Source organism: Chinchilla lanigera, unplaced genomic scaffold (assembly GCF_000276665.1).
Source record: "Chinchilla lanigera isolate Chin_1 unplaced genomic scaffold, ChiLan1.0 scaffold00005, whole genome shotgun sequence".
NCBI lineage: Eukaryota > Metazoa > Chordata > Mammalia > Rodentia > Chinchillidae > Chinchilla > Chinchilla lanigera.
This window is the reverse complement of record NW_004955406.1, coordinates 38,783,502-38,810,729: the sequence shown is the minus strand read 5'-3', so window position 1 is coordinate 38,810,729 and position 27,228 is coordinate 38,783,502. Positions and strand designations below refer to the sequence as shown.

At 37.2% G+C, this 27,228-nt stretch overlaps 1 protein-coding gene and 1 pseudogene across 1 annotated transcript in view; one reads left to right on the top strand and one right to left on the bottom strand.

The window, feature by feature from the left end:
* Kdm5b (lysine (K)-specific demethylase 5B) overlaps positions 1–27,228 on the top strand; it is a 67,875-nt gene that overhangs the window by 12,365 nt on the left and 28,282 nt on the right. Inside the window, exons 2-10 of the mRNA XM_005375227.2 lie at positions 9,113–9,190; positions 11,093–11,215; positions 11,895–12,065; positions 14,586–14,720; positions 17,546–17,642; positions 18,940–19,049; positions 21,095–21,253; positions 22,716–22,835; positions 25,187–25,345. Coding sequence (XP_005375284.1) covers positions 9,113–9,190; positions 11,093–11,215; positions 11,895–12,065; positions 14,586–14,720; positions 17,546–17,642; positions 18,940–19,049; positions 21,095–21,253; positions 22,716–22,835; positions 25,187–25,345 — 1,152 coding nt within the window. The remainder of the gene's footprint in view (positions 1–9,112; positions 9,191–11,092; positions 11,216–11,894; positions 12,066–14,585; positions 14,721–17,545; positions 17,643–18,939; positions 19,050–21,094; positions 21,254–22,715; positions 22,836–25,186; positions 25,346–27,228) is intronic.
* Positions 8,037–8,352, bottom strand: LOC102011503 (annotated as a pseudogene).

The window sequence follows — 27,228 nt, the reverse complement described above, 5'->3', positions numbered from 1 at the left end:
TAAAATTTTAAAAGGACATTTCATTATAGGCCTGATAAAAAGACTTTGAGGGTACCTATGCCAGCATCTGTGTGAATTCTTCCAGTAGGTAATTTTAGTAGACTTCTTTAGGGGGAATACTGAGAGAACAAAAAAGTATCTATGTGATCTCTTTAGCTAGCTCCCTTATTCTGTTATTTATAAACAAAATGATAGTTTTCTAGTTCTTATGAAGTGACCTGTCAGGAAACTTTTATTTGTTTGAGGGTTGGGAAGTAAGGTTCATGAAAGGACCATTTTATATTTTCTTCTGGTTTTGGCACAAATTTAAGGTGTTTAGAGGACCTACAAATGCAGATTATTGTATCTCTCTCTCCCTCCCCCGCCTCTCCCTGGTGCTAGGGATTGAACCCATGGCCTTCACGTGCTAGGCACCATTCTACTGCTGTAGCATTCCCCAGCTCAATTGCCAGATTTGATCAAAAGTGCTAAGAAGGGAATTTAACGAGACTAGTACTTAAAAAGTAAATACCTAAACCAGAAGTGGTGGCACACGCCTAAAATTCCAGCACTCAGAAGGCTGAGGCGGGAGGATCACTGTGAGTTCAAGGCCAGCCTGAGCTGCATAGTGAAACCCTGTCTCAAGACAAAAAACAAAGCAAAACAAACAAAAAAAAAACCAACAAAACAAAAAACCATGGCATGGCATGACATGACCCTTTATAAATGGCTATATTTTAATTTACTAGTAGATGATCCATAGAAAGAATGCTTTGACTTCTCAAATATGTAATACTCTGAAGATAAAATGCCCTTTCAACAAGTTCTTTAAAACTGATGGCTTTCTCCAGCCCTGCCTGTAGTGTAAGAGCTCTAATTTTAACAAAGTTTACTATCCCTTATTATTATTTTTAATACAACTATCAAAAGTCCACAAATGATTATTTGTTGTTGTTGTTGTTTTGAGTCAAGATCTTACCCTGTAATTCATGCTGTCCTTGAACTCACTGTAGTGCAGGCTGGGCCCAAACTTGTGGCAGTTCTCCTGCCTCAACCTCCCAAGTGCTGGGACCATAGGTGTGAGCCACCACACCCAGCCTACAAGTGATTGTTTTATTTGCAGGACTTTTGGTAAGAGTTTAGAGAAGATTGGGTTAATCCAGCCATGGTGGCACTTGTCTGTAATCCCAGCACTTGGGAGGCTGAGGTAGGAAGGATTGCTGTGAGTTGGAGGCCACGTGGGCTACATAGTAAGTTGAGAGATAGCCTGAACTACATAAAGAGACTCTTTGAAAAAAACTAGAAAAAAATATACATTGGTATTATAGAAATGGTGAAGGAGTCAGTATGAATGAATAGAAAATACACTTAAAGGGGCTGCTTTTTAAATTTGCATGGACAGGGTTCTTTGCCTGGATGGGTAAGAGGGGTGATCCGCTGGGTGTCCAGTAGGGCAGTTTCCAAGGTGTAATCCAGACCTGAGGAGGGCTCACAAGAACCTCTCACAAGTCCAAGAGAACTTTCTGTTTTCAACTAAGTATTGTGTGAGGCCAGGTTTTTGTCATATACATTTTTTTTTGTTCTTTTTTTCAGTACTTAGGATTGAACCTAGAGTCTTCACACTGAGCTATATTCCCAGCTTTTATCTTTTTTTTTTTTTTTCTTTTGAGACAGTCTCACTAAGTTGCTAAATTGCCCATACTGGGTTTGAATTTATGATCTTCCTGCCTCAGCTTCCCACAGTGCTGGGATTACAGGCCTGTCTTCATATATTTTGAACCAAAAGAATATCCCACAACTAATAGCAGAAGAAATGAAAATGTAGCTTATTTCTATTAAGTTAGACTTCATGGAAATAAAATATCTATAAAATAAAGCTGTGTGAAACATTAAAGAGTAATTGACTTTAAAAGTTAATTTGATAAACATTGATGGATGTAACTACATAAGTTAATGCTATTTGAGGCCTTCAGTTGTTAAGTGTTTAAAGGGGGTCTTAAGCCCCAAATTTGAGTTGTGGGAGTAGACAAAAGGGATGTTTGGTTCTGCAAAGCAGGAGTTAATGTAAGATCCATGAGTAAGTGGTTTGTCTGTATATTAGTCACCTTGCTGTTGCTGAGATACAATGCCTAACACCTACAGTTTAAAGGAAGAGAGCTTTAATTTGACTCATAGCTTCAGGGAATTCAGTCAGTGGTCGGCTGGATCCAAGGCAGAAATATGACAGAAGGGCATGGGAGAGCAAAAGCACTTCGTTTATGGCAGCTTCAAAGTAGAGCAGGTAAACAGTACTAGAGAAGAAGGGCTAGAACCAGACCCCCAAGGCAGGTGGCCTACTTAGAAGTGCTTTCCACTAATCCCATCAAGTTGACATTCTGCTCTGCCACACTCTGTATTTTTTTTTCCTCTGTGCTCATTCTTTTAAGGGATTATTACAGAACCAATACAGAATTCAATAAAAAGTTCATTTTTCAACTATCTGTGAAATGAAAATGAAAAGCGTTTTCTAAAGGTCAAACTCTATTACCATATAACTAATAACAATTGAAATATTGAATTGGACCTTTTTAGTAATTTTTGTGTGTTTTTTTTTTTTACTGGTTTTAAAAAGTTTATAGTAAATATGTTTTGCTTTTTGAGCACTGTGGGGTCAGAAGAGTTTGGAACGTAAAACATAAAAATCAATCCAGATGATATTTTTCAATAGATTTTAAAGGACTGTTCAAGATTTATAGAAAAATCACTGTTTCCTTTGTAGTTACTTCTTTTCATTAGCATGATGATAGACACATTTGGACACATTTGTTATAATTAATGAACCAATTATTACCAATTAACTAAAACCCATGTCTTTTGTATGTGTATGTTACACTAGGGATTGAACCCAGTGTCTTGCTCATTCTAGGCAGTCACTCTACCTCTGAACTATGTCACAGCCCTTTTTTGTTTTTGTTTTTGTTTTTCTGTTTTGAGAGAGTAGCTCACTAAGTTGTCCAGTCTGAGCTGAAACTCAGCAGTCTTCTTGCCTCAGCCTTCTGAGTAGCTAGGGTTATAGGCATGCATATATCACTCGACTCTTCTTTTTGACCTTTTTCTTTTTGAGACAGGGTCTCGCTATGCACTTCAGGCTGGTTTTGAACTCACTTTGTACCCCAGGTAGGCCTTGAACTCTCTGTGATCCTCATGCCTGAGTTTCCCTGAGTGTGGTTTTCTTGAGACAGGTCTTGCTATGTATGTAGGCCAGAGCTGGGCTATGAACTAACTATGTAGCCCAGGTTAACCTTGAACTCAGATTGACACTTGTGCCTCAACCTCTTGAGTGTTGGGATTATAGGCCTATGCCCCCATGCTTGGCAGTTTTGTCTCTTTTAGGAGCTTCTGGTGGTTTCACAGACTTTATTTATGCTGTTGACAGTTTTGAGGAATCTGACTAGGTATTTTGTAGGGTAACCTACTGATTTATTATCATCATCTGCAGTACTAGGTGTTGAACTCGGGGCCTTCATAATCTTTCCTGTTGGCTAGAGAAGGATTTAAACATTAAAGCTGTGCAGTTTTTGTATCAATTAGGATAAATCCTATGTGACAGTATAAATCATTTGATATATTTATGCATATTTCTAAATACAAGAGGATGATGAGTTTTATTTACTAACTTGTCTTGTTTTGTTTTTTGAGACAAGGTCTCACAATGCTGACCTTGGACTTGCTGTATGTAGTCCTGGCTGGCCTCAAACTGGTGGTGAGCCTCCTGCCTCAGCCTCCGAGTTGCTGGGATTACAGGTGTGCACCACCGTGCCCAGGATAACCTGTTCACTTTGTTTTTTAAAGTTTGGTCACCAAACTTTAATTGGCAAAAATTTGTCAGAAGTTTTGACTTTATACTTTTATAGAGACATTTAAAATTAACTTTTTAAATTAGAATTGCTTGTCAACAGCATTTATTAATATATCCACAGCACTGTTCTATGAAGGCAGATAAACATTTAAATTCCATCTTAAAACCATTTTCACATTTATATGCAACTAGTGTTGATGGAGCCAGGAAAAGCATTAATTTTTCTTTTTGCAAGCTTGGGATCAAAGCTAGAGCCATGCACATGCTAGAGAAGTGTTCTATCTCCAGCCCTCAGAATTTTATTTTGAGGGACTGGGGATTTAGCTCAGCGGCAAAAGCGCCTGCCTGGCAAGCGCAAGGTCGAGTTCGGTTCTGGTACCGGAGGGGGGGAAAAATTGTTTTTATTTTGAAACAGGCTCCAGCTAAGTTGCTCAGGCTGGCCTTGAACTTGGTATCTGATGGTCTGCCTCAGCCTCTCCATGCTGGAATTTCAGGCATGTGCCACCACACCCAGCAAGCCATATTCCAAATGTTTGAGGCCACAGTGATCACTGTGATTGTTTATTTCTTTTTTCGTTGTTGTTTTGTGTTTTTTTAAATATGTGTCTTTTTGAGACAGGCTCTCACTGTGTAGTTCAGGCTGGCTTTGAGCTCATTTTGTAGCCCAGGCTGGTCTCGAATTTGCAACGATCCTACTGCCTCAGCCTCCCGAGTGCTGGGATTTTTTTATTTTCATTTTTATTTTATTTTATTTTTATTTTTTTCCAAATGCTGGGATTAAAGGTGTGCGCCACCATGCCTGGCTCTTCTTTTTCCCTTGTAACAGGGATATATAAAATATGACTTGACTGTGAAGCTAAAAGAAAGACAACTTTCTATTATGTGTGCTTTATTTATTATTTTTTAAAATTTTTTCGTCTTTTTGAGACAGGGTTTCCATATGCAGTTCAGGTTGGCCTTGAGCTCACTTTGTAGCCCAGGCTGGCCTGGAACTCGGAAACGATCCTCCTGTCTCAGCCTCCCTAGTGCTGGGATTGCAAGCGTGCACCACCACGCCCGGCTTTATTTATTATAATATTGAGTAATATTAGAAACTGAAAATATGAGTTCAGAAAATTACTTATTTAGGGTGGCATGGGGTTGAAATCCTATGAGTGCATTTATTCTGTGATGATTGAGTTTCATGCAACATATACAATTAGAAAAATGCTTTGGTCCTTAGTTAATGTTATTCTTTGTAAACTAACAAGAATGTGCTTTTGATACAGATTTATAATTGGTTTTGTCTTCAGGGAGTTAGAGAAACAACTTGTGTAGCCTCTGTCCAGAGTGTACTTAACTCATTTTGCTAATTACCAGATCTCAAAATGATGACAGACTGTATAATTAGAAAGATTAAAAGAGTATTCTAATATATTAAATACATGGATGCTAATAGAAGATCATCTACACAGTGAATTTTTGCAGCATTTATGAAAATATCCTTTGAAAGTTATTTTCACACTGATTTTTATTTTTGAAACATTTCTATTAAATTGCTTTAAGTTGTTATTGCCAAGTTAGTGCTGGAATTAAAGAAAATGTTTACCTGACGTTTCTCATGTCTCTGAGGATTTTGAAGCCTCAACTTCCTACTTAATTGCTTTCCCAAGGAATATAGTTTTGAGTGCTAGGAAAATAACCAAACTTTTAAATAATATAGTTCTTGTATTTTTTTATTTTGGAAGGGTTAAAATAAAACCATTTTAAAGTTTTACCTTTTTAGTTATTTTTGAATTTTTAAGACAGAATATGGAATTCATTCAGGCTGGCCTTGAGCTCACTGTATAACCCAGGCTGGCCTTGAACTCACAGTGATCCTCCTGCCGCAGGCTCCCCCGTTCTGGGATTACAGGTATGTGCCACCATGCCTGGCCATTTTAAAGTTTTAAAAGCAAGGGAAATGAAACCTTAGCAGGGAACTTGTAGAACTGCTTGCAATCTGTATCTTACTAGTTCTGGTTGGAATGGAAATACTGTTTCTCTGTGGGACAGTATGATTTATGATCCATTTTTTTGATGAGGGCTGAAAGTTTTTACTATTTTGGTTAGTTTATATGATATCCCTTTTAGACACTTAAGTCCAAAATCAAAAATTTTTACAGTGTTTTAAGTGAGGGTTTGATTGTTTATTTGACTAATTTGAGAATTGTTTTCCCTACTTTAAGGTTTTCACTTCTTAGAGCCTTTTTATTCTAGTTATCTTTCTTCTTAATGGCTTTTTCACCCTTCTCATTTAAAACTCATGGCTCAATGAAGCCAGCCTTTGTCAAGGATGTCTCAGTTTCCTTGGTGTTTAGCATCCAAATAATATGTAATTCTTTTATTGCAATGCAGCTTTCACACGATAGTGAAACTGATAAGAACAGATACTACACTTGGTCCTAGCCAAAAGGAGAAGTGATCACCTAATAGTGAAAGACCCAAAATAAAATGACTTTTCCCTCTGTTTCCCTCATTCTTTGTAACCAGAAGAGGAAACAAACTTTGCAATGGTCTGTTTTTAATGAAAAATGATCTGAAACTCGTTTTAAAACACCTATGTAATGTATTGTTTCTTATGTGTTGCCTTTAGTATTCATTTTACTTGACATGCTGAAATAAGCAAAAATTATGTATTCAAATGTGTATATATATTTAAAGATACAAATTCACTTTAACTTACACAACTTTCATAGATTTTTTTAGAACATGAGATTGTAAATACAATAAAAGGCATATATCATATATATATAATAAAATTGGCCAATCAAGGAATAAGAAATCACCTTTAAATTTGAGTTTATAAAATTCTTAGACCATTTGGACATTATGTTAAGACTAAATATTTGGAAAAAAAAAAAACAAAACTAAAACTAAAAATGCTGGGCATGGTGGTTACACACCTGTAATCCCAGCACTGGGGGAGTAGGGAGAGCTGAGATAGGAGGATTGGAGTTCGAGACCAGCCTGAACTACACAGCAAGAGCCTGTCTCCAAAAACAAAAAGGACTAAATATTTTATAGTTCATTTGTGTATTCCAACATAGTTTCATATATTTCTATGGCATTGGAGAGTGAACCCAAGTTCTTTGTACGGGACTATATCCCTAGACCTTTTTATTTTTAATTTTAAACTGTTTTTGGTTTAACTGTTAAAACAGATCAGTTCATTTCTGAAAGACAGTGTGATTGATTGATTGATTGATTGATTGATTGATTGATACTGGGGATATAGCTCAGTGGCACAAGCGCCTGCCTGGAAAGCACAAGGTCCTGAGTTCGATTCCCGGTACCAAAAAAAAAAAAAGAATGATACTGGTGATTGAATTCAAAGGTACCCTACCCCGACCTACATCTCCAGCCTTTTTTATTTTGAGACAAAATCTTACTAAGTTAACTCCCACTGCCTTGAACTTAAAATCTTCTCTCAGCCTCTCCTGAGTGGCTTGGATTACAGGCATGTTCTACTGTTCCTGGCCACCAAAAGGTTTTTTTTTTTGTTTTGTTTTGTTTTTTAATTTTTTTTTTTTGTCTTTTTGAGACAGGGTCTTGTTATGCAGTTCAGGCTGGCCCTGAGCTCACTTTGTAGCCCAGGCTGGCCTTGAACTCACAGTAGTCCTCCTGCCTCTGCCTCCCCGGTGCTGAGATTATAGGTATGTGTCACCACTAGAATAACTTCCTGAGTATGAAATTGTGTTAAAGGATATTAATATATCCTTTATAGTTCATAACATTTAGAACTGTATGAACTATACAATAGTTCATAACATTTTCTTTATCATTTAATAAATATTATTTAATGCATTTAATATATTTCAGATTTACATTTAATAGAATGGGCAAGAAAGCAGAATCACTTGTGATCCTGCTACCAATAGTAAAAATTATAGTTAAAAAACTTTGGTTAAATAGCCTTTTTTTTTTTTTTAATTGCAAAGCCTATATTTTGTTTTCTATGTAACATATTTAAGGGCAGTCTCCCCATGTAAATAAGCAGACATTTCTACTACAATATATTTTTTCTTTTCTTTTGCTTTTTCTCATTAAAATATGTACAGTTTGCCATTGTACCTTTTTTAGATTAGATATAGTCAGTTTATTATAAAAGAGAGACCTGGAGATTATTTATGTGATGAAAGATTTCAGAACTTCAGTGGAATGGCAGTGCCATTTAATGCCATTTCAACAGTGATTTATTTCAGTCTACCTATTTTCCAAGAATGTCACCCTCTCTAAGTAAGAAATAATCTCTGTTCCCTGGATTAGTTCAGTAGCTCCATCTTCTGGACAACTTTTATCTCCACATTTCATGCTAACAGGTTGAATCTCTCCACACTTGCCACTAGTCTGATCCCACAGCTACTACTGTTGGCTGTAATACTTTCCCTTGAGATTATTCTGGAAGCATCATGCATTACACTTTCTGCTGCACTCTGTTTAGCCAATGCTCTGTCAAACACCAGGAGAAAGTGTCTAAATGTCTGTCCTGTTGTGATTCTGCTGAAGAGTATCATTCAGTGGCGCTGAGTGAATGAGAGTAACATTCACTTTGTTATGCAACCATCACCACTTTCTACCAGCAGAGCTTTTCATTATCCCAAACTGAACTCATTAAAACAGCACACTGTTTATACCTTCTGTGGACATTTGTTTCCATTTTCCTCCACACATAGGTAATAGTTCATGTATACTTTTCTGCTTATTTATTTCCTTATGATAGCATTCTTCCATAATTAGGGAAATTCTCTAGAGAACAGATGTGAGTACCAGTAGACAAATTGGATGATTATAAAATTGGCTTTGGATGTTGGTTTTCCCTTCCCATCACTGAAGAATTTATATTCAATTTTATACTAAAAAAGCTGGTGTTACTGGAAGGTTAAATATATAAAAATATTTTATAGGTAATTTGACATTAACATGTCTGTTTTATAGAGAGATACTTCTGTGGTAATAGACAAGTTGTTCTTTTGCCTAAATCAGTGACTTTTGGACAGAGGCTGTGGCAGGGTATAATGTATTAATGTTAAACAACATAATGTTGGGACATTGCTGGGGCAGGGTGTGGGAAGAGGTGTGTATAGGGTATATCTGATTTGAGAACATGTGGGTGGTCATACAGTATTCTGCTGTCTGGTGGAGGAAAAGATTGATAAACTACCTCTGCAGTGATTAGCTGGTTAGAGATAGGTTCATATAATCTTGGTTTTAATTGTAAAATTAGTTTTTAAGTATTAGATAGCTATTCTAATATGAGCTTTTGTTCTCTCCTAGGATTGGCAGCCCCCATTTGCATGTGATGTTGATAAACTTCATTTTACTCCACGTATCCAGAGGCTGAATGAATTGGAGGTAATGTCCTCACTAGTGTTCCAGTGTCTGTATTCAGAGGGTTCCCATTTGAAGAGGCTCTGGTGGATTTGTGAATTGAAAATATGACAAATAATATAATGTTGGTTAAATAAATAGTAAAGCCTTTGTAGCAAACCAAATTTCATAAATACCACAGATTTTTGTCAGTCATTTTATTTTGTCCTGTTAATGCATATAAATTCTACATGTAAGTGATAATCACTGGGATTTAGATTTTGAGAAGAGCCAATGTTGAAAACCATACAATAGAAAAGATTCTGCAGCCTAATTTTCTTCCAAGTGCATAACTTCATTTATATTTAATAATGCACTTCAGCTTCCCAGTGAAGGGTATGGAATATGGAGGATTTTCTAGAGAACAGGTAATGTTTTCAGTTGGACTTAGAGTACTGATAACATAGAGACAGGTTGTTTACATTAAATATTTGTAAATCTTATTTTAATATTGAACCGTGTTTTGTTTTTCTGCATTGAATCAAACATTCTTACCTTGAATAAAACACATACCGAATAGAATTATGTAGGTATTGGTAGCACTTAATGTATATAGTTTTAAGAATTTCAATGTGTTTTTACATTTCAATTTGAACTTGAAAATAGGAGATAGGCTCTACCTTGATCCTGACAGTAGTATGGAAGACCTGAACTGCCATTTGAGCTATATTCTCTGCCTATTAAAATTTTATTTTTTATGGTGCTGAGAATTGAAAACAGAGCCTTTGCGTTGTTCTATATCCCTAACCCTTTTTTATTTTTTGTTTTAAATCTTCTTTGTGAAGAGGTCTTGCTATGTAACCTGGCTTTGAACTTACTATATAGCAGCGGCTGGCCTCGAACTCCTACTGTAGCCTCCCAAGTACTGGGATTATAGATGGGCACCATCATGCCCAGCTTTTATATTTTTTATTTTGGAACAGGCAGCTCTAAGTCACTAAGTTGCCCAGGCGAGGCTTGATTTTGGGATGTTCCTGCTTCAGCCTCCTGTAGGATTATAGGCCTGTGCCACCACGCCCTAGCTCCTCTCTTTGTGTGTGCGCACATGTGTGTGTCAGGGGGTACTGGGGATTGAACTCAGGGCCTTTACATTGAAGTATAGCCCCAGCCCTTTTAGAATTTTTGTTTTATTTTGAGACAGGCTCTCACTAAATACTCAAGCTGACTTAGAACTTGGGATCCTCTTGCCCTTAGCCTCCCAAGTAGCTGAGGGTATGGTATCTCCTAAATGAAACATCCTTCAGAGTGACTATTCATGTTACAGAAAGATTTACTGAGTGTTTTAGTGGTAAATGGCAGTGTTCAAAAAAATTTTTTTTCATTAGTACGTGTGTGCTTACATTCCTTGTGGGGACTTGGTACACATACATAACACATCTTAATTCTTTTTACAATTTTTTCTCCCTGTTAAGGGGAGAAATTTGAGGGTTGAATTAAAGTTTTGTTGAGCTATTGTATGATTATTTAACGTTTATTTTATATACTTTTGGCTCTTTTTCGGTTGAATTCAGAAAAAGTGCTTTTGAGCCAGGTGTGGTGGCACATGCCTGTAAACACTCAGGAGGCTGTGAAGCAGGAGGATTGCTGTGAGTTTGAGGTCAGCCTGGACTGCATAGTGAGACCTTGTCTCAAAAAACAAAAAAGCTTTTGTACTTTAAGAGTGGAACTACCATGTGGGCAGGTAGTAGGCAAGAGCTTTAAAATAAGCTAGGAGGGTACCTAGCATGGTGGCACATACCTATAGTCTCAGCTGCTGGAGAAGCTAAGGCTGAAGAATCTCCAGGGCTTAAGAGTTTGGAGCCAGCCTGGAAAACTGCAAAACGGTATTTAAAAAAAAAAAGAAAAAGAAAGCTAGGTAAAGTTAAAATTTATTTCTTTGTTATTTAGGCTCAAACTCGTGTAAAATTGAATTTCCTGGACCAGATTGCAAAGTACTGGGAGTTACAGGGAAGTACTCTGAAAATTCCACATGTGGAAAGGAAGATCTTGGACTTGTTTCAGCTGAATAAGGTAGAGTGGTAATGACCACTTATTTAATGGTCTAACAGAATGAATTTGATCTTCTTTGCTATAAAAAGAAACTTACTATTTGAAATGTGTATAATAAAAGTTTCAGTTTGGTGGAGTGATTAGGGTCGGGCCCCTCTTTCCATGCATGTCTGGGAGCCTTATCTTGTGGAACATTTTGTTATTTTAAAACTTTATGATAACCTGCAAACCGTTTCTTTCCACTTTAGTACAGATAAGGAAGCTGAGGCTCAGGAAGATTTAAAAAAAAATGACCAGTGTAAAAAATCTAACCCATAATTCTGGGTTCCACTGAATTTGAAAGCGTACATTCCTTCCACCAAATCTTTATGGAGATTTCAAGGGTTACAGAGTAAGATCAAGTACTAGGGTCCTTTCTATAGTAGACATCTAATTGTTAACCTAGTTAGTTGCCTTCTTTGAGGATGGGAGAGACAGTTTGGGGAGGACAAAGTTTATGGGCCCTTCTGTCAAAAGATATGTTTTAATTTTTTACCTTAAAATTAATAGCACCATATCTTTTGTCTTTTGACTTGGGAAATGTATTTTTAAAAGATAGCCATAATGAGGAACATTTCATTCTTGGAGTCATACCTATGCATGAGGGAATTAGAAGTGATTTCTGTATAAGCATTTCTAATTTCTTTTGCTGTTTTAACAGTTAGTTGCAGAAGAAGGTGGATTTGCAGTTGTTTGCAAGGATAGAAAATGGACCAAAATTGCCACAAAGATGGGGTTTGCTCCTGGCAAAGCTGTGGGCTCACATATCAGAGGGCATTACGAACGAATCCTCAACCCCTACAATTTATTCCTGTCTGGAGACAGTTTGAGGGTGAGTTTTGGTGCTAGCCATACCTGCTTTCACTACTTGTTGATACCTTGTCTTTTAGGGGAAATGAAAAGGCCTTGATTATGTTTGAAACACATTATTTAGCAAGACCATGTTTTATGGATGTTTCCTCCATTGCATTTATCCTATTTTTGAGAGCAATTATACTTAGAAGTTTTGGTTTTTGAAAGACTAAAATTGTAGACATAATGTCATTTTTCTAGCAGAAGCTGAAGTCTGTATTTACTTCCAACTATAGGTGTTTCTTTACAACAAGGAGTTATTATCTACTTCTTATGGATTACGCTTTTGTGTTTACTTGCTATTTAAAGGATTCTTGATTGTCTGTCACATGGATGCTTATGTTTGAAAGGATAGGGGACTTAATAATGCTGTATAGCTAATGGGTTTTTTGCCTAATAGTTCCTGTCTAGCTATGTTTGTTTCCATACAAAAGTGGTATTTGTGATATTTGGCTAAAAACTGTTATTTAATTGAGGCAGAATTATATTATAAAAGCTTCCCACTTAGTTCAAGGCCCTGGTAGACAGGAGTGTCCTTATCTCTTCACATCCTTTGAGTTATTCTAGAACTAGAACAATAACCTTCTAGTTTAGTCTGTTTAGGCTGGCCATCATGTCCAGCAACACAGTTTCTGAGGGCAACCCAGTAATCAAATCACTTGTGCTGCCAGGCATGGTGGCGCATGCATGTAATCCCTGCACTCGGGAGGCTGAGACAGGAGGATTAACCATGAGTTTGAGGCCAGCCTGGGCTATGTAGTGAGTTCATGGCCAGCCCAATTTACATGTAAGACCCTATCTCAAGAACAAAACAAAACAAAGCAAAACAAAACCCTTGTCCTGTTATAGACCCATACTATCTGTAGTGCTTAAATCCTATAGATTTTAATACCATTCTGTTTTTCTTCCCTTTTCCCTTTCTTGAGTTCTGGAGACCTTTTCTTTTTAGCCTAAAAGAAAGTGAACAAGGGGATATTCAAAAAGTTGTTTGTTTGTTTCTTTGTTTTTTAAAATGTACAAGCCAGGTGTGGTGGCACACACCTATAATCCCAGCACTGGGGAGACTGAGGCAGGAGGATCTTTGCAAGTTCGAGACCAGCCTGGGCTACAAGGGAGTTCAAGGTCAGCCTAAATTGCATAGCAAGATCCTGTCGCAGAAAGACCAAAAAAAATTAACATTATATAAATGATTAGGGAGCCCATGGGTGACATTGTTTCAGGTATTAAATGTGGCACCTTTTTATGCCTATTGTAATAGTAAGACTAGATACATGTCCATGTAGATTAATTTTTCTCTTGAGCTCTTCCAAGTGTGGAGGTTACAGTGAATAGGAGAGACAGTGTTATCTGATACATGAGTTGAATATTTTAGAAACATGTTGCCTGTATCCTTATAATAGGCAGTGTAGGGTCATAGTTGAAAATCTCCTAAGTGTTTATATAGCAAAGAGCCTGAAAGGAGTAGGGTATCTAAAGATGACCCTTGGTTATAGTATGTTGACATTAAATATCATCTTTCAGTCAGCTTAGAAATAAAAAGACAAAAGAAAAAGCAAATAGAGGCACTTTTTTGAACTAGTTATTGCTGTGGACTACTTATAATCTGTGCCTTGTGAGTTGGACTTTGTAAAAATAAGCTGAAGTAGATGGAAACCCTGGGAAAGGGAGGATACTTTAGTAAAAAAAACTTTTTTTTCTTGTCTTTTTGAGCTAGGGTTTCACTATGCGGTTCAGGCCAGCCTTGAGCTCACTTTGTAGCCCAGGCTGGTCTCGAACTCACAACAGTCCTCCTGTCTTAGCCTCCTGAGTGCTGGGATTACAGGCATGCGCCACCACGCCCAGCTAGTAAAATGTTTTCTCAATTCAGGTGACATATTTTATAACAACTTTGCTAGTTATATCTGAAACTAGAGGATTATAAGATCTAGAAAACTTGTTTATTACTTCACTTTTTAAAAATAGGAAATGTCCTTAATATGGAAAATTAATTTTTGATCTTATAAGGGGCCTTTCTAACAATTTGGGTCTTCAGTTAATTAACTATTGCAACCACAGGTAATAAATAGCAAGGGTCTCATTGGGAGTGCCTTGAGCCTGCTGTGGCTTCTTGTAATCTGATGAGATCAGTGGTGAAATAAATTAAGGACCACCATTCATCCATTCGAAAAAATTTTTGATCAGATGTGAAGGCACGTGCCTATAATCCCAGGACTCGGGAGGCTAAGGTGGGAGAGTTCAAGGCTAGTGTGGGCTCCATAGAGAGTTCAAGGCCAGCCTGAACTACATAGTGAAACCTTACCTCAAAAAAGAAAGAAGAATTTTAAGTGGCTATACCTCTTTACATGTGTGTGTGCTTGTATTACAAACTTGTCTTTGTATTTAAATTTTGAGGAAGCAGACCTGTTGCCTGTATAAACTGTTAAGATGTACCTTGTAAAACTAAGCAAAACATTTGAAGTTTAAGAAAGGAAACTTATCAGTACAATTGTTTTATTTCTAGTGTCTACAGAAGCCCAACCTGACCACAGACACCAAGGACAAAGAGTACAAACCCCACGATATTCCACAGAGGCAATCTGTACAGCCCTCAGAAACGTGTCCCCCAGCCCGACGAGCAAAACGTATGAGAGCGGAGGTGAGATCCTCACGAGGTGGCTGCGAAGGCATTGTTGAGCTCTAATGCCAAACGGCCATCACACTGGCTGTCCCACTCGCATATAGTCTTTGTAGATTTGAACCTTGTTCATCTCACAAAGGGATGCTTGATGTATTTTAGCTGTTGCACTTTGGGTGGGCATGGTGGGGAACCATGCCAGCAAAGGGATAAGGAATTGAAGAGATCTTCTTGGGTTCATGCTGCCTTGATAGACCACTGCTTTGTTGTTACGGTCAGAGCCTCAGGAATAATTGGTGTTCTGGTGTTCCTATTTGGATGGCCTGTAAACTTCACAAAATTAGGTAATGGTCAGTGGCCATTAAAGGTGGGACATGTGAAGTTAAGAAGGAGTTTTTAATGGAGAGGTTTAAATATAGTGAAAGCTATTTTTCTCCACCTTATTGAAAAGGAGTATGGAGGGCTGGGGATTTAGCTCAGTGGCAAAGCGCCTGCCTGGCAAGCGCAAGGTTGTGAGTTCGGTTCCCGGTACCAGAGAAAAACAAAAAAACAAAAAAGAAAAGGAGTATGGAATCACTGGCAGATATTTATGCTAAGAGAAAAATTGGAAAGCATGTAGTAGCATTAAATAAGATGAAAGAAAAATGGCATGAGGAAAATCAGGAGTGAAAGATTGATAATAAAAGGTTATTTAAGATTTTTCTGCTCAGAAGTTCCCTGAGGGCACAGGAATATTTTCCCAGTTGTTACCATACAGAAGTGTAAAGAGGGTAAATTCCTTCCTAGCCTGATGGGCATATAAGTTTTAGGGTTTAGAATATATAGTTAATATTTTAGAGCTGGGGAAGCCTCATTTTGTAGTAATCATATGTACAAATTAATTTCTGGCTATTTAATAATTATTGACATGAAACATAAGGTGTTTTATTTTCTAAAGAAATAGGTAAGTAAAAGAATTTTCATTTTGGAAAGTTTTGGAGATACAAAAAATTAATGGCCTCATTTTTCTGAATTGAGGAAACTGCGTACAATAGGAAAATATGGTTATTTGAAGTCCATAAGCATGTTTAAGGGTCATTAGTGCAAGAATCATTTCTTCTTGAACTTGAGCTTCTTTCTTTTTTTTTTTTTTTGAGCTTATTTCTTGATCTTTGAATGTATATGTGATGCATATCCTAGTGCTATGGATGCCAAGGTCTGCCTTGATGATACCCAGTGGTAATGGTGACACTCGTGGAAGAAATTCTGTTAGCTGTGGACATGTTAATATATTCATGAGTGAACACAGGCAAAGTCATACATAGTTCCACAACACGTCAGTGTTACAAAGCACAAAAATGGTTTTATTTAGTTTTCCGACATATACCAACACTTTAAGCAACAATAGTAGAAACTGAGGCAGGTTTATATATCCTCAGTGAGGAGGGAAGTTTTAAGTTTAGACATATTAGAAGTATAGGTATTTATTTAAATAACTGCCTGGGATTTAGCCTACTGAGAATGAGGAATAGATGAGAACTGAGAAGCTTCTAGGTGAAAGGATAGTTCCCATTTTGGATAGTAATACTTATAATTTGTTCCCAATTTTTTGATTTTTTTCCCCCCATTTTTCAACCTATAAGATGTGATCAAAAAGTACAGTGATTTTTTTTTTTGGAGGGGAGGCATCTTGCTATGCACTTAGGGCTGGCCTTGAGCTCACTGTGTAGCCCACGTTGGTCTTGAACTCGCATCGGTCTTCCTGCCTCAGCCTCCCGAGTGCTGGGATTACACACCACGCCTGGCTCAAGAGACAGGCTCTTGCTATGAAGTTCAGGCTGCATTTATACTCGCTATGTAGTCAGGTTGCCCTTATACTCACTGTGTAGTCCAGGTGGCTTCGAACTCATGACAGATCCTCCTGCTTCAGCCTCCCAAGTGATGGGATTACAGATGTGCTCTACCACACCCAGCCTTTTATTTAATTTACAGCAAAAGCACACCACAGACCCCTCTCTAAATACTCTCCCTGTATTCAAATACACATCCTATCATTATTGCCACTTTTGAAGTACAGACACTTCTCATTTAATGACAAGAGTTGAACTGGTTGCTAAATGAAGAATTGTATATAGTATGTACATTACAACAGTCAGGACAAAGAAATGGAAAAGAAAACTCTAACCTGATGACTTTTTTTTAATCTGCATAATTCTTACATGTAATACTTTAATGTATAACAGAACATAAAACTACTGTACTCTACAGCCAGCAAAAATTGCAGTACTGTATAAACAAGTTGTACTGTACAAAAAGTTGAGGCTGTATAAACAAGATGTACCAAAAAATGACAGTTCATAAGTCTAAGGGGTGGGTCTCAAGTTAGAATAGGATACCTTGGTTGTAAGTCTGAACAGTTGTTAATACACAGATAGGCCATTAAAACAAGGAATATCTGTAGTTCTCTGGTAGTCCTCTTCCTGAGTGTCTCCAGTTTTGCTATTGTGGCTGCATAAATGTCCTGAATCCATTCAAAGCTTGTACCTTTGAAAGTCTTTTTGACTTTGAGGGAAGAGCCAGAAGTCACAGGGTATCAGATCTAGTTAATAAGATAGATGAAAAACACACCATAATGTTTTTACAAGCCTGCTTTTCCATTGTTGGATGATACCCAGCAGCAGAAGTCACCATGTGTTTGATCAGAGCTTGTAAAGATATTCATGAAAAAAAAAAAAAAAAGATATTCATGAAAGAGTACTTCTAGAACTGCTCCAGAAAGTGGCAAGAATGATGGGATATGTGTGTTAAGTGACTGCTTCTTTCTTGTTGAAGGAAGCATTCATGTATATGACATTTTTTTTTTTTAGACTATGAATATTAAAGTAGAACCAGAAGAGACTACAGAAGCCAGGACTCATAACCTGAGACGTCGAATGGGTTGTCCAACTCCCAAATGTGAAAATGGTAAGAGAATTTATACCTGAATAAGAAAGAAAAAGTAAAAGTAACCATTTTTTAGTAGATATTAGAGTAATTATTATGTAATACTCACTGAGTTGGGCTCGGGGAAATAATACCGTACATATTGATGTCATTGTTCTCATAACATATGCTTATTAGGAATATAGGTGAATTTCTCAGATGTAACCAGTTGTTTTTTTGAAATTTAGTCCAATGCATTCATTGCAAAAAGGTGACCTGAAAGTATAGGTACCCTTGACAATCTCATAGATTTGGTTTAGGCAAGGCAGAGAGAGATATTGTAAGTCTGAGTTTTAGTTAGGTCAGTGAGAGGTAGATTTTAGATTCTCTTAGGAGAAATCCTATATGGTAAATAGGAGACACATGCAAATGAAGAAATCAATGAAATTAGCTCTTAAAAATTAAACGGAAAGACAGTACAGTGTAATGGGAAGTAATAATGCATATAATCTGAATCCTAGTTCAACTACTACCTAATTATATGACCTTAGAGATTTATTTTTTTAATTTGTAAAAATTTTTGTTAGTACGTGTTTGCGGTACATAATGATTGTTCATTATTCTTGTCTTTTTTTTTTTTTTTCTTTTGGTCTTTTTGAGACGGTCTCACTGTGCAATTCAGGCTGGCTGTGAGCTCACTTTGTAGCCCAGGCTGGTCTCGAACTTGCAACGATCCTCCTGCCTCAGCAACCCAAGTGCTGGGATTACAGGTGTGCACCACTATGCCCAGCTCTATTCTTGTCTTTTAACATCAGTTTTTAAAAAATATTTGAAATGAGTTTGTTGTGAAGGATTAAATAATTTATAGAAGCACTTGGTATGGCACTGTAGTTAATAACCAGAATTTTAACCAATTTTAGCGAAATTGTCAGTTTCTGGAACTAGGAAGTTAGAGACCAAAAGGTTGACCAGGAAATCATCTTAGATCTTGGATTAAAGTTTGTAATGTGGAGGAGGTCCAACTGATGAACTGGTAGGCTGTCTGTTACCATCATGATTCCATCAGTATATACTATGTCTTAGTCTTAGGAAAACTGTATGTTAGCTCTTGTTCTGAAGGCAGATAGACCTGAGCAACATGTACATAACCCATTTCTTGAAATTTAATTGAAGTGAGACTTTGCGTTGTATATAAAATAGCTCTAACACTGGGTTCTGCTACTACTAAAATGAAGACAAGTGTGAAATTAGGTTTGTATTCAGTGTGTGCTTTGCCAGGGAGGTGATGAGATGAGGGAGGAAGCAGAGGAATGAGCTGACTTTGGATTGCCTCCTGCAGAGAAAGAAATGAAAAGTAACATCAAACAAGAACCCCTTGAGAAGAAAGATTATATTGTAGAAGGTGAAAAGGAAAAACCCAAGAGTCGATCTAAAAAAACCACCAATGCTGTGAGTTGATGTCTCTTTTTTTCCTTTCCCCATTTTTTCTTTTCCTCATTCCATTCCTTTCTTTCAACTCTTTTGACCTCAAGATTATACTTTGGTGCATTACTGAGAACTGATTAACTTAAGTGTCTGGCAACAATAAAAGAAAGCTCTTTGCAGGTCAGTTTATAGTATTATCAGTTTGTAGAGGAGGCGATGCATAACTACATTATGCTGATGGTAGTAACATCTGGGAGAGGGGGCATGGATGTCCTATTTTCTGGAGTACAGTTTAGCACAGAATAGGGATGAGCGTCTTGCACAATATTGTTCATAAATCACTAGCCCACCTGAGCTAGTGATCAAAAACTACACAAGCCAGGCGTGGTGTCATATGGCTATAATCCTAGCACTCAGGAGGTTGAGGCAGGAGGATTGCTATGAGTTTGAGGCCAGGCTGGGATAACATAGTGTATTCAAGGCCAGCTTGAACTACATAGTGAGACCTTGCCTCAAAAACAAACAAACAAACAAAAAAATACAATTATATTTTTCAACTATCCAGTTAGAAGAGAAAAGGAAATTGAAGAAACAAAGAGCAATAGGGAGGAAGGAAAGAAAAAGAAAAGAAGTTAGGCATTAGTTCTGAGGATATGGCAGAGTTGGGGAGCTGGTCACTGTTGAAAATTTGATTACAAGTAAAGCTTGAGAGCATTAGAAAGGGACTGGTGACCCATGTTCATCTCTCTTGTCCCTTCTCAGTTTTTTATCTTGGAATTAGGAGGTTTTGTTTTGGCTTAGATTTTTTAAAAATTAGTACATAATGACTACATTCATTGTGGTACATGGATGTGTAGCCCCATGTAGTCCCCCCCCAGCTGCTGCCCTACCTCTCTGCTCCCCAGAATTAAAAGTCACTCTAAAATGTATTAAAAGTAATTCTAAAAATTGAATGTATTCTTTATAAATATCATCTCTGCCTCTCTCCCACCACACACATGCACAAGCACAGATACAATCAAATTGGCAGAGTCCAGATTTTTATTTCCTACAATAAATAGATGGAAAAGGTAAAACTCCCTGTCGCTGAATTTTCAGCTTTTTTTTGGGTAATGTGTTAGTTTGCTGGGGTTTGCATAAGAAAGTACCACAGATTGGTTGGCATGAATAACAGAAATTTCTTTGCAGTTCTGTGGGCTAGGAAATCTGAGATGGAGGCGTTGGAAGGGTTGTATTCTAAGGTTGGCTTCTTTCACCTTGGCTGTAGATTATGTCTTCTCCATGTTTTGACATAGTCTTCACTCTGTCTACATCTGTGTCCTAATCTCTTTATAAGGACACACATGATAGTGGAGTTGGCCTACCCTAATTGTATAATCTTAATTCTTTCAAGGCTCTATCTCCAGATACAGTCACATTCTGAGGTACTGAGGGTTAGGACTTCAGAATGTAAATTTTAGGGGAGTGTACAGTTCAGGTAAATAACCATGCTCTATCACTGGGTATTTGGGAAATTTCTTAGCCATGAGTTCTTACTTAGAATTGAAAGTGGTGGCCTAATAGTATGCAATTAATGTTAAATGGATTCTTTCCTTTTATGTATGACAAAGTTGAATTTTAGTTAGACTGGTAATTTATTACCTAAGACTTTATTCTTGTAAAAGCTTATCTTTAAAGTATCAAAAACTATATATTTAACACATTTACCTGGCTTATCCACCGGCGGTAAATGCATGACTGTCCCTTTGGGCAGCTTGTACCACCTGATGGAACTGTCCCATCTGCCCAATGGGACAGTCATAAATGTACCACCAGCGGTTCAGAGCCACCTGGCAGCAAGGTATGAATTATGGCCCTGTCATGAATGTGTTACACATAACAATTGAGAAAGCCAGAACACACTTTACAGTCAGAGATACATGTGTTGTTATAATATTCTTATAGAAGGTGAACTCTTTGAAGCAGCAGAGAGACTAGATCATGTTTTAGACCCATCTGAGTCTTAGAATTTTACAGTATCAAGTAAGAGCTTCCATTCCTTTGTTCTGTATGCATTTTCATTGCTGCAGGTGGACCTGTATGTCTGTCTCCTCTGTGGCAGTGGCAATGATGAGGACCGGCTTCTCTTGTGTGATGGCTGTGATGACAGTTACCATACCTTTTGCTTGATCCCGCCTCTCCATGATGTACCCAAGGGAGACTGGAGGTGTCCTAAGTGTTTGGCTCAGGTAAGAATTAATGATAGAGGTCAGCAGCACTAGAAAATTTCCTTCAAAGCATTTTTCTTTTTATGAGGGTTTTAGATTTGGTAGTGGATAATAATGAAGCCAATGAGTACAACTGGGCTGGACCTGCAAAGGGGTCCTAGAAGGAGGTAGCTGAGAGGCAGAAAAAAATTTTTTTTAATACTTACACTATTGTTTTTTTAAAAAAATTTTATTGGAAAAATGCTCTTTGTAAGAATTATTAAACTGAATAATTTAAAACAGATAATGCTTTTACAATGCAAAGATAGTCATTGTTAATATATTACATATTTACACTTTTTCTGCAAATTGAATTACATTATAGAAGTAATTTTAGTTGTCTAGTTTTTAAGTTTATTTTCATGTAGCACGGTACTTACTGATATTTTTTAGTAGAATCTGAAAAGGACTTTAGTGTGGATTATTTTGTGGTATGAAGCAGTCAGTTAGAATAGTATTACATTTTTGCTTAGTTTATAATAGTAAAGGCTGGGCATGGTGTTGCACACCCATAATCCCAGCACTTAGGAGGTGAGGCAGGAGGATTACCATCAGTTAAGGCCAGCCTGGGCTACTTAGTGAGTTCAAGACCAGCGCATGAAATATGTAATGAGATCCCGTCTCAAAAAAAGGATTTATAGGTGAAGAAGTTTATCTTGGATGAAAAAGTTTTAGTGCTTGTCCATAAGAATACTCTTTTCAATGAGAGATTATTAGACAGGGGATAGGGCAAAGGGGCCATGGGTGTTAGCTGAATTAAATATTTAATGCCTGTAGTGAGGGTGACTTAACAGTGGGTTTGAGGGATTCAAATCCATCGGTTCAGTGTGATGTTGGGCAGTGTATAGTGCCCCTGTTAACCCTCCAGTACTCTTGTTTTTTTTTTTTTTTTTTTTTTTTTCCTCAGTGCTGTTTTTCATGGTATTAGGTTATAATCAAATACTGCTAGGGTGAGAACCATTCTGTTTCCATCAGGTGTTTTGTCTTCATTTTGGTTCATTTTATAGATTTGGTGTCTATTTTATAGATTTAGTGTTCAGAAGGACATCATTATCTCATTTTCATTACAGAAACATTATTTGATCCTGAAAGAAGTCAAAGCTTCAGGCTGTCTCTTTATAAATGTTTAAATTATGGTACTGTGTTATGGCTATTAAAATAGATATTTGCTTGGTAGCAAATAAAAGTATTTCATTTGCTTAGTAAAACAACCTCATTCTTTTTAAGCAGTGTTTTTTCCTAATGTAGACCACAAATAGAAGTAAAATAAATAAATTAAAATGATTTTATCTGCCCTTTTGACAATTGATTATATAATTGGCCTTTTCAAGTGTCACGTAGATCATAACTTTTTTTCCATGAAATCTGGATTTACTGCTCAGAGAGAAATTATTTCAAGTGACCTGTAAACATACTAACTTGGACTTTTCTTTTTTGTTTGCAGGAATGTAGTAAGCCACAAGAAGCATTTGGCTTTGAACAAGCAGCCAGGGACTATACCCTTCGTACTTTTGGAGAAATGGCAGATGCATTCAAATCTGATTACTTCAACATGCCAGTTCATGTATGTACATATATATACTGCTTTGATTTAGACTTTTAATAACTTTTGGAGAGACATACACCCAAAGATAGATTTGAGTTGAGCCTCACATTGATAGTCATTATGTAGAGTGAAACCTTTAATATGTTTGGTGATACTGAAATTCTACAGCACTTACTTTAAAATGCATTCTTATTTTTCATTCAAGGGTTCCACTAGAAATGCTTCTTTTACACAAAATGCACACAACAGTAATATAAGACCAGTAAGGGCTGGGGATATAGCTCAGTGGCACAAGCGCCTGCCTTGCAAGTGCAAGGTCCCAAGTTTGATTCCCAGTACCGTTTTAAAAAAAAAAAAAAAAAAAAGACCAGTAAAAAATTAGCTTTCAGTCCTTTCAGTACAGCACACACAATAAATTTATTTTATTTTATTTTATTTTATTTTTTTAGGAACTAGGAATCAAACTCAACTTTGTGCTTGCTAGGCAGGCACTTGTGCCGCTGAGCTATATCCCTAGCCCCAGCACACATAATTTAAAGAAAACTTAACAAAATTTACTTATTTTGTGTTTTGAGGCAGGGTCTTGCATGTAGTTCAGGCTGGCCTTGAACTCACAGTGATCTTGAGGCCTGAGGCCTCCTGAGTGGTTGGATTACAGGCATTTGCCACTATACTGCACTCACAAAATTCATTGAGTGATTGCTATGGGCTAGGCAGTGTGGTATGCCTTGGGAACACATTTGTTGTATGTTGTTAAGTAATCCTAAATTAGCACTGAAAACTTCAGGATAAGATTTTTTTTTTTTTGCCTTTTTGAGAAAGAGTCTCACTATGCAGTTCAGGCTGGCCTTGAGCTCACTTTATAGCCCAGGCTGTTCTCGGACTCCTGCAATGATTCTCCTGCCTCAGTCTTCCAAGTGCAGGGTTTACAGGCGTGCACCACCATGCCCAGTTAAGATACCATTTTTAATTCTCTATTAATCACTTAGAAGCATAAGTATGATTTAGCATTTAATATTTCTTCAAGTGAGTACACCAAAATTAAATGGTTTCCTGCAGTAATACTGGGTATTTAAGCTCTGGTTTTGCTTAGTACTAATGCTACAACAAATGTGTCATACATGCAAATCTCTTTAATTGGATTATCTTCTTGAGATAAGTAAGGTCATATGAATATATTTGTCCTGTATCCTGCCTCAATAGCTGTGTCAACTTATGGAATCCGCAAAATATATTAGCAAACCTGTTTTCCCTAATATGACTAACATTTTGTTACATAAAATGTTTACCTGCTAATGGGTTTAAATAGATTTATTGATTTATTTACTTATTTAGTACCAGGAATCAAACTGAGGACCTTGCACTTGCCAGGCAGGTGCTTGTGCCACTGAGCTATATCTCCAGCCCTGGGCTTAAATTTATACTCCATTTGAATTTTTAGTTCTTTTGACTTGTGCATCATAGTATTTCCTCATAGATTTTTTTCAACCATATCACCTTGTCTTTGTTATATAAATACTGCACGCTAACTGATTGCACCACTGGAGCTTCGCACCTTGTCTTTAGTTGGCTTTTTTCTTAAAAAGATGACCACATTCATTTATGCATATTTAAGTTACTTGCCTCTAGACTCAAATCAGATTAACAAGAGGTCTTTGACAGTCTGGTGGCTTTTTATTTTAAGACATGCTGCTGCAAAGTAACTGCTCTTTGTATTTGTATCCTGCAACCTGTCTTTTTCATTATGTTTGTCTACATTATGCTTAGCCAGGTCTAATGGAAAGAATAAAAGGATAGACCCAGATAGTGTGTTCAAAAGCATCATTCAAACACAGCTAACAGTTTTTACTATACAGTTTCCAACCATGTTGTATACTACTTTTCTCAAACATTTCCAATTTGGAAATATCAACATTTTACTTTCTTGGCTCCCTTTTACAATTGTGGCCAGGTCTGTGATAGAAGAACATGTTTTTTTGTTGTTGTTACTGTTTATTTTTTGAGATAGGGTCTTGCTATGTAGTTCAGGCTGGCCTTGAGCTAACTATGTAGCCTATGCTGTGGTCAAACTCACAGTGCTTCACCTGCCCCAGCCTCTCAAGTGCTGGGATTATAGGCATGTACCACCATACCTGGGAGAATTCTTAGTTCCTTTTAGTTACTCTTTTTTTGTTTGTTTTGATTTGCTCATTATAAAATTCTTACATTGCCTGAATTGTCTGGGATTCATGATAGACCATTACAGAGAGGATTTTTCCTTAGAAAGCTGCTGTGTGATTCCTTTTTTATCTAACTTACCAAGTCAGATTGGCAGTTTGTGAATGACTGAAAAAACTCATTTTTTTCCCTTCTTCATTATATATTTCCAGATGGTTCCCACAGAGCTGGTTGAGAAAGAATTTTGGCGACTGGTAAGCACTATTGAAGAAGATGTCACAGTAGAATATGGAGCCGATATTGCTTCAAAAGAATTTGGCAGTGGCTTTCCAGTTCGAGATGGAAAAATCAAACTTTCCCCTGAAGAAGAGGTAGGCCCAAGCTGTGTGGAGCACTTTTAGTTTGTGATGTGAGGGCGATCTGCATTTCAAGGCATACTCTACATACTCTTGACCTGGAGGGTATAATACAGGATTAATAGTAGCTTTGTGGTCATGGTGGCACATGCCTGGAATTTTAGCTCTTTGGAGGCGAAGGCAGACCGATCATAAGTTCAAGGCTAACCTGGACTGTATAGTGGATCCTGTGTATCACAAAAAAACTTTAAAAATACATTAAAAAAAACTAATCTTCCTGTTAAAAACAAAAGCCCAAGCCGGGCGTAGTGGCACATGCCTGTAATCCCAGCACTCTTGAGGCTGAGGCAGGAGGATCATTGCAGGAGTTTGAGGACAGCCTGGGCTACAAAGTGTGCTCAAGGCCAGCCTGAACTGCATAGCAAGATGCTGTCTCAAGAAGACAAAAAAAAAAAAAGAATGAGAGACTCATAAAGACAATAAATCAATAAATAAATACCCATGTAAGTGGGTTGGAAATTGAGTTAATTTATTGAAATTCTGTTTGGTCAGCTTGATACTACTTACTATTACTTTCAGCAGATCTTTACTTATCAAATTTTCAGTGAGGGGCTGGGGATTTAGCTCAGCGGCAAAGCGCTGGCCTGGCAAGCGCAAGGTCGTGAGTTCGGTTCCTGGTACTGGAGAAAAACCAAAAAAAAAAAAAAAAAATTTTTTTCAGTGATTTCAAGAAAAGTTGAGTGACAGTTTTAGTGCTAACTGCCACTACATCGTGGTGAAAGAGAAAATTACTTAACCATCCTTCGACTTCAGATTCTATAACCTACCTTTCTCCTTCTGAAGAAAATCAGAGGGGTAGAAACCGTACCTATTTATCTTTTTAAAAGACATTATATGTGTTTGCAGTTCCTAATGCTTACACTCCTTGTGTGGGGTTGGTACATGCACATAACACATCCTAAATCTTTTTTCTTTGTTTTTTTTTTTTTGTTTTGTTTTTTTTCCGGTACCGGGAATCGAACTCATGACCTTGGGCTTGCCAGGCAGGCGCTGTTTCGCTGAGCTAAATCCCCAGCCCCCTTAATTCTTGTTTCATCCCTTTCCCTCCTTTCCTTTCTTTCTCTCTCCATCTCTGTCTCCCTTCTTTTGGTACTGGGAATCATCTCCCTCCATCTTTTGATCCTCTCATTGTTGGAAGACCTATCCTCCTCCTACTACTGTCTTTTTTTTTTTTTTTTCCTACTACTGTCTTTTATTTTGCTCTTCATTTATAATTTGAGTATCTCAAAAGAAACCATGAGATGCTTAATTAAGATTGTGTGTCTCATTTACTTCATGTAACATCCATTTTCCTACAAAGGATTCAAGGTTTTTTTGTTTTTTTTGTTTTTTTTTTGTTTTTTTTTGCGGTACCAGGGATTGAACTTACGACCTTGTGCTTGCCAGGCAGGCGCTTATGCCACTGAGCTATATCCTCAGCCCAGGATTCAAGTTTTATCTTTCATTATGGCAGAGTAGTACTTAGTTGTCTAAAAATACCACATTTTCTTTATCCATTCATCTGTTGATGGACATATAGGCTGCTTCCAAGATTATTTAACTACAATAAATTGTGGGTATTTACTCATATAAACATGAGTATATACACATCATTATAATATGATGTCTTTATAACTCTTTTGTGAAGCTATCTGGAAAGGAATAGCTGGGTCAAGTGGAATATCTAATTTTAGTTGTTTGAAGAATCTCCATAGTGGTACCATGGAAATAATGTGCCACTATACATTCCCCCCAACAATGTAGAAGGGTTCCTTTCCCTGCACAGCCTCACAAGCTAGTGTTTTCCACACCCATCACCACCTTGAAAGATTTTTGTTCCTATTCTGGTAAGAGGTAAA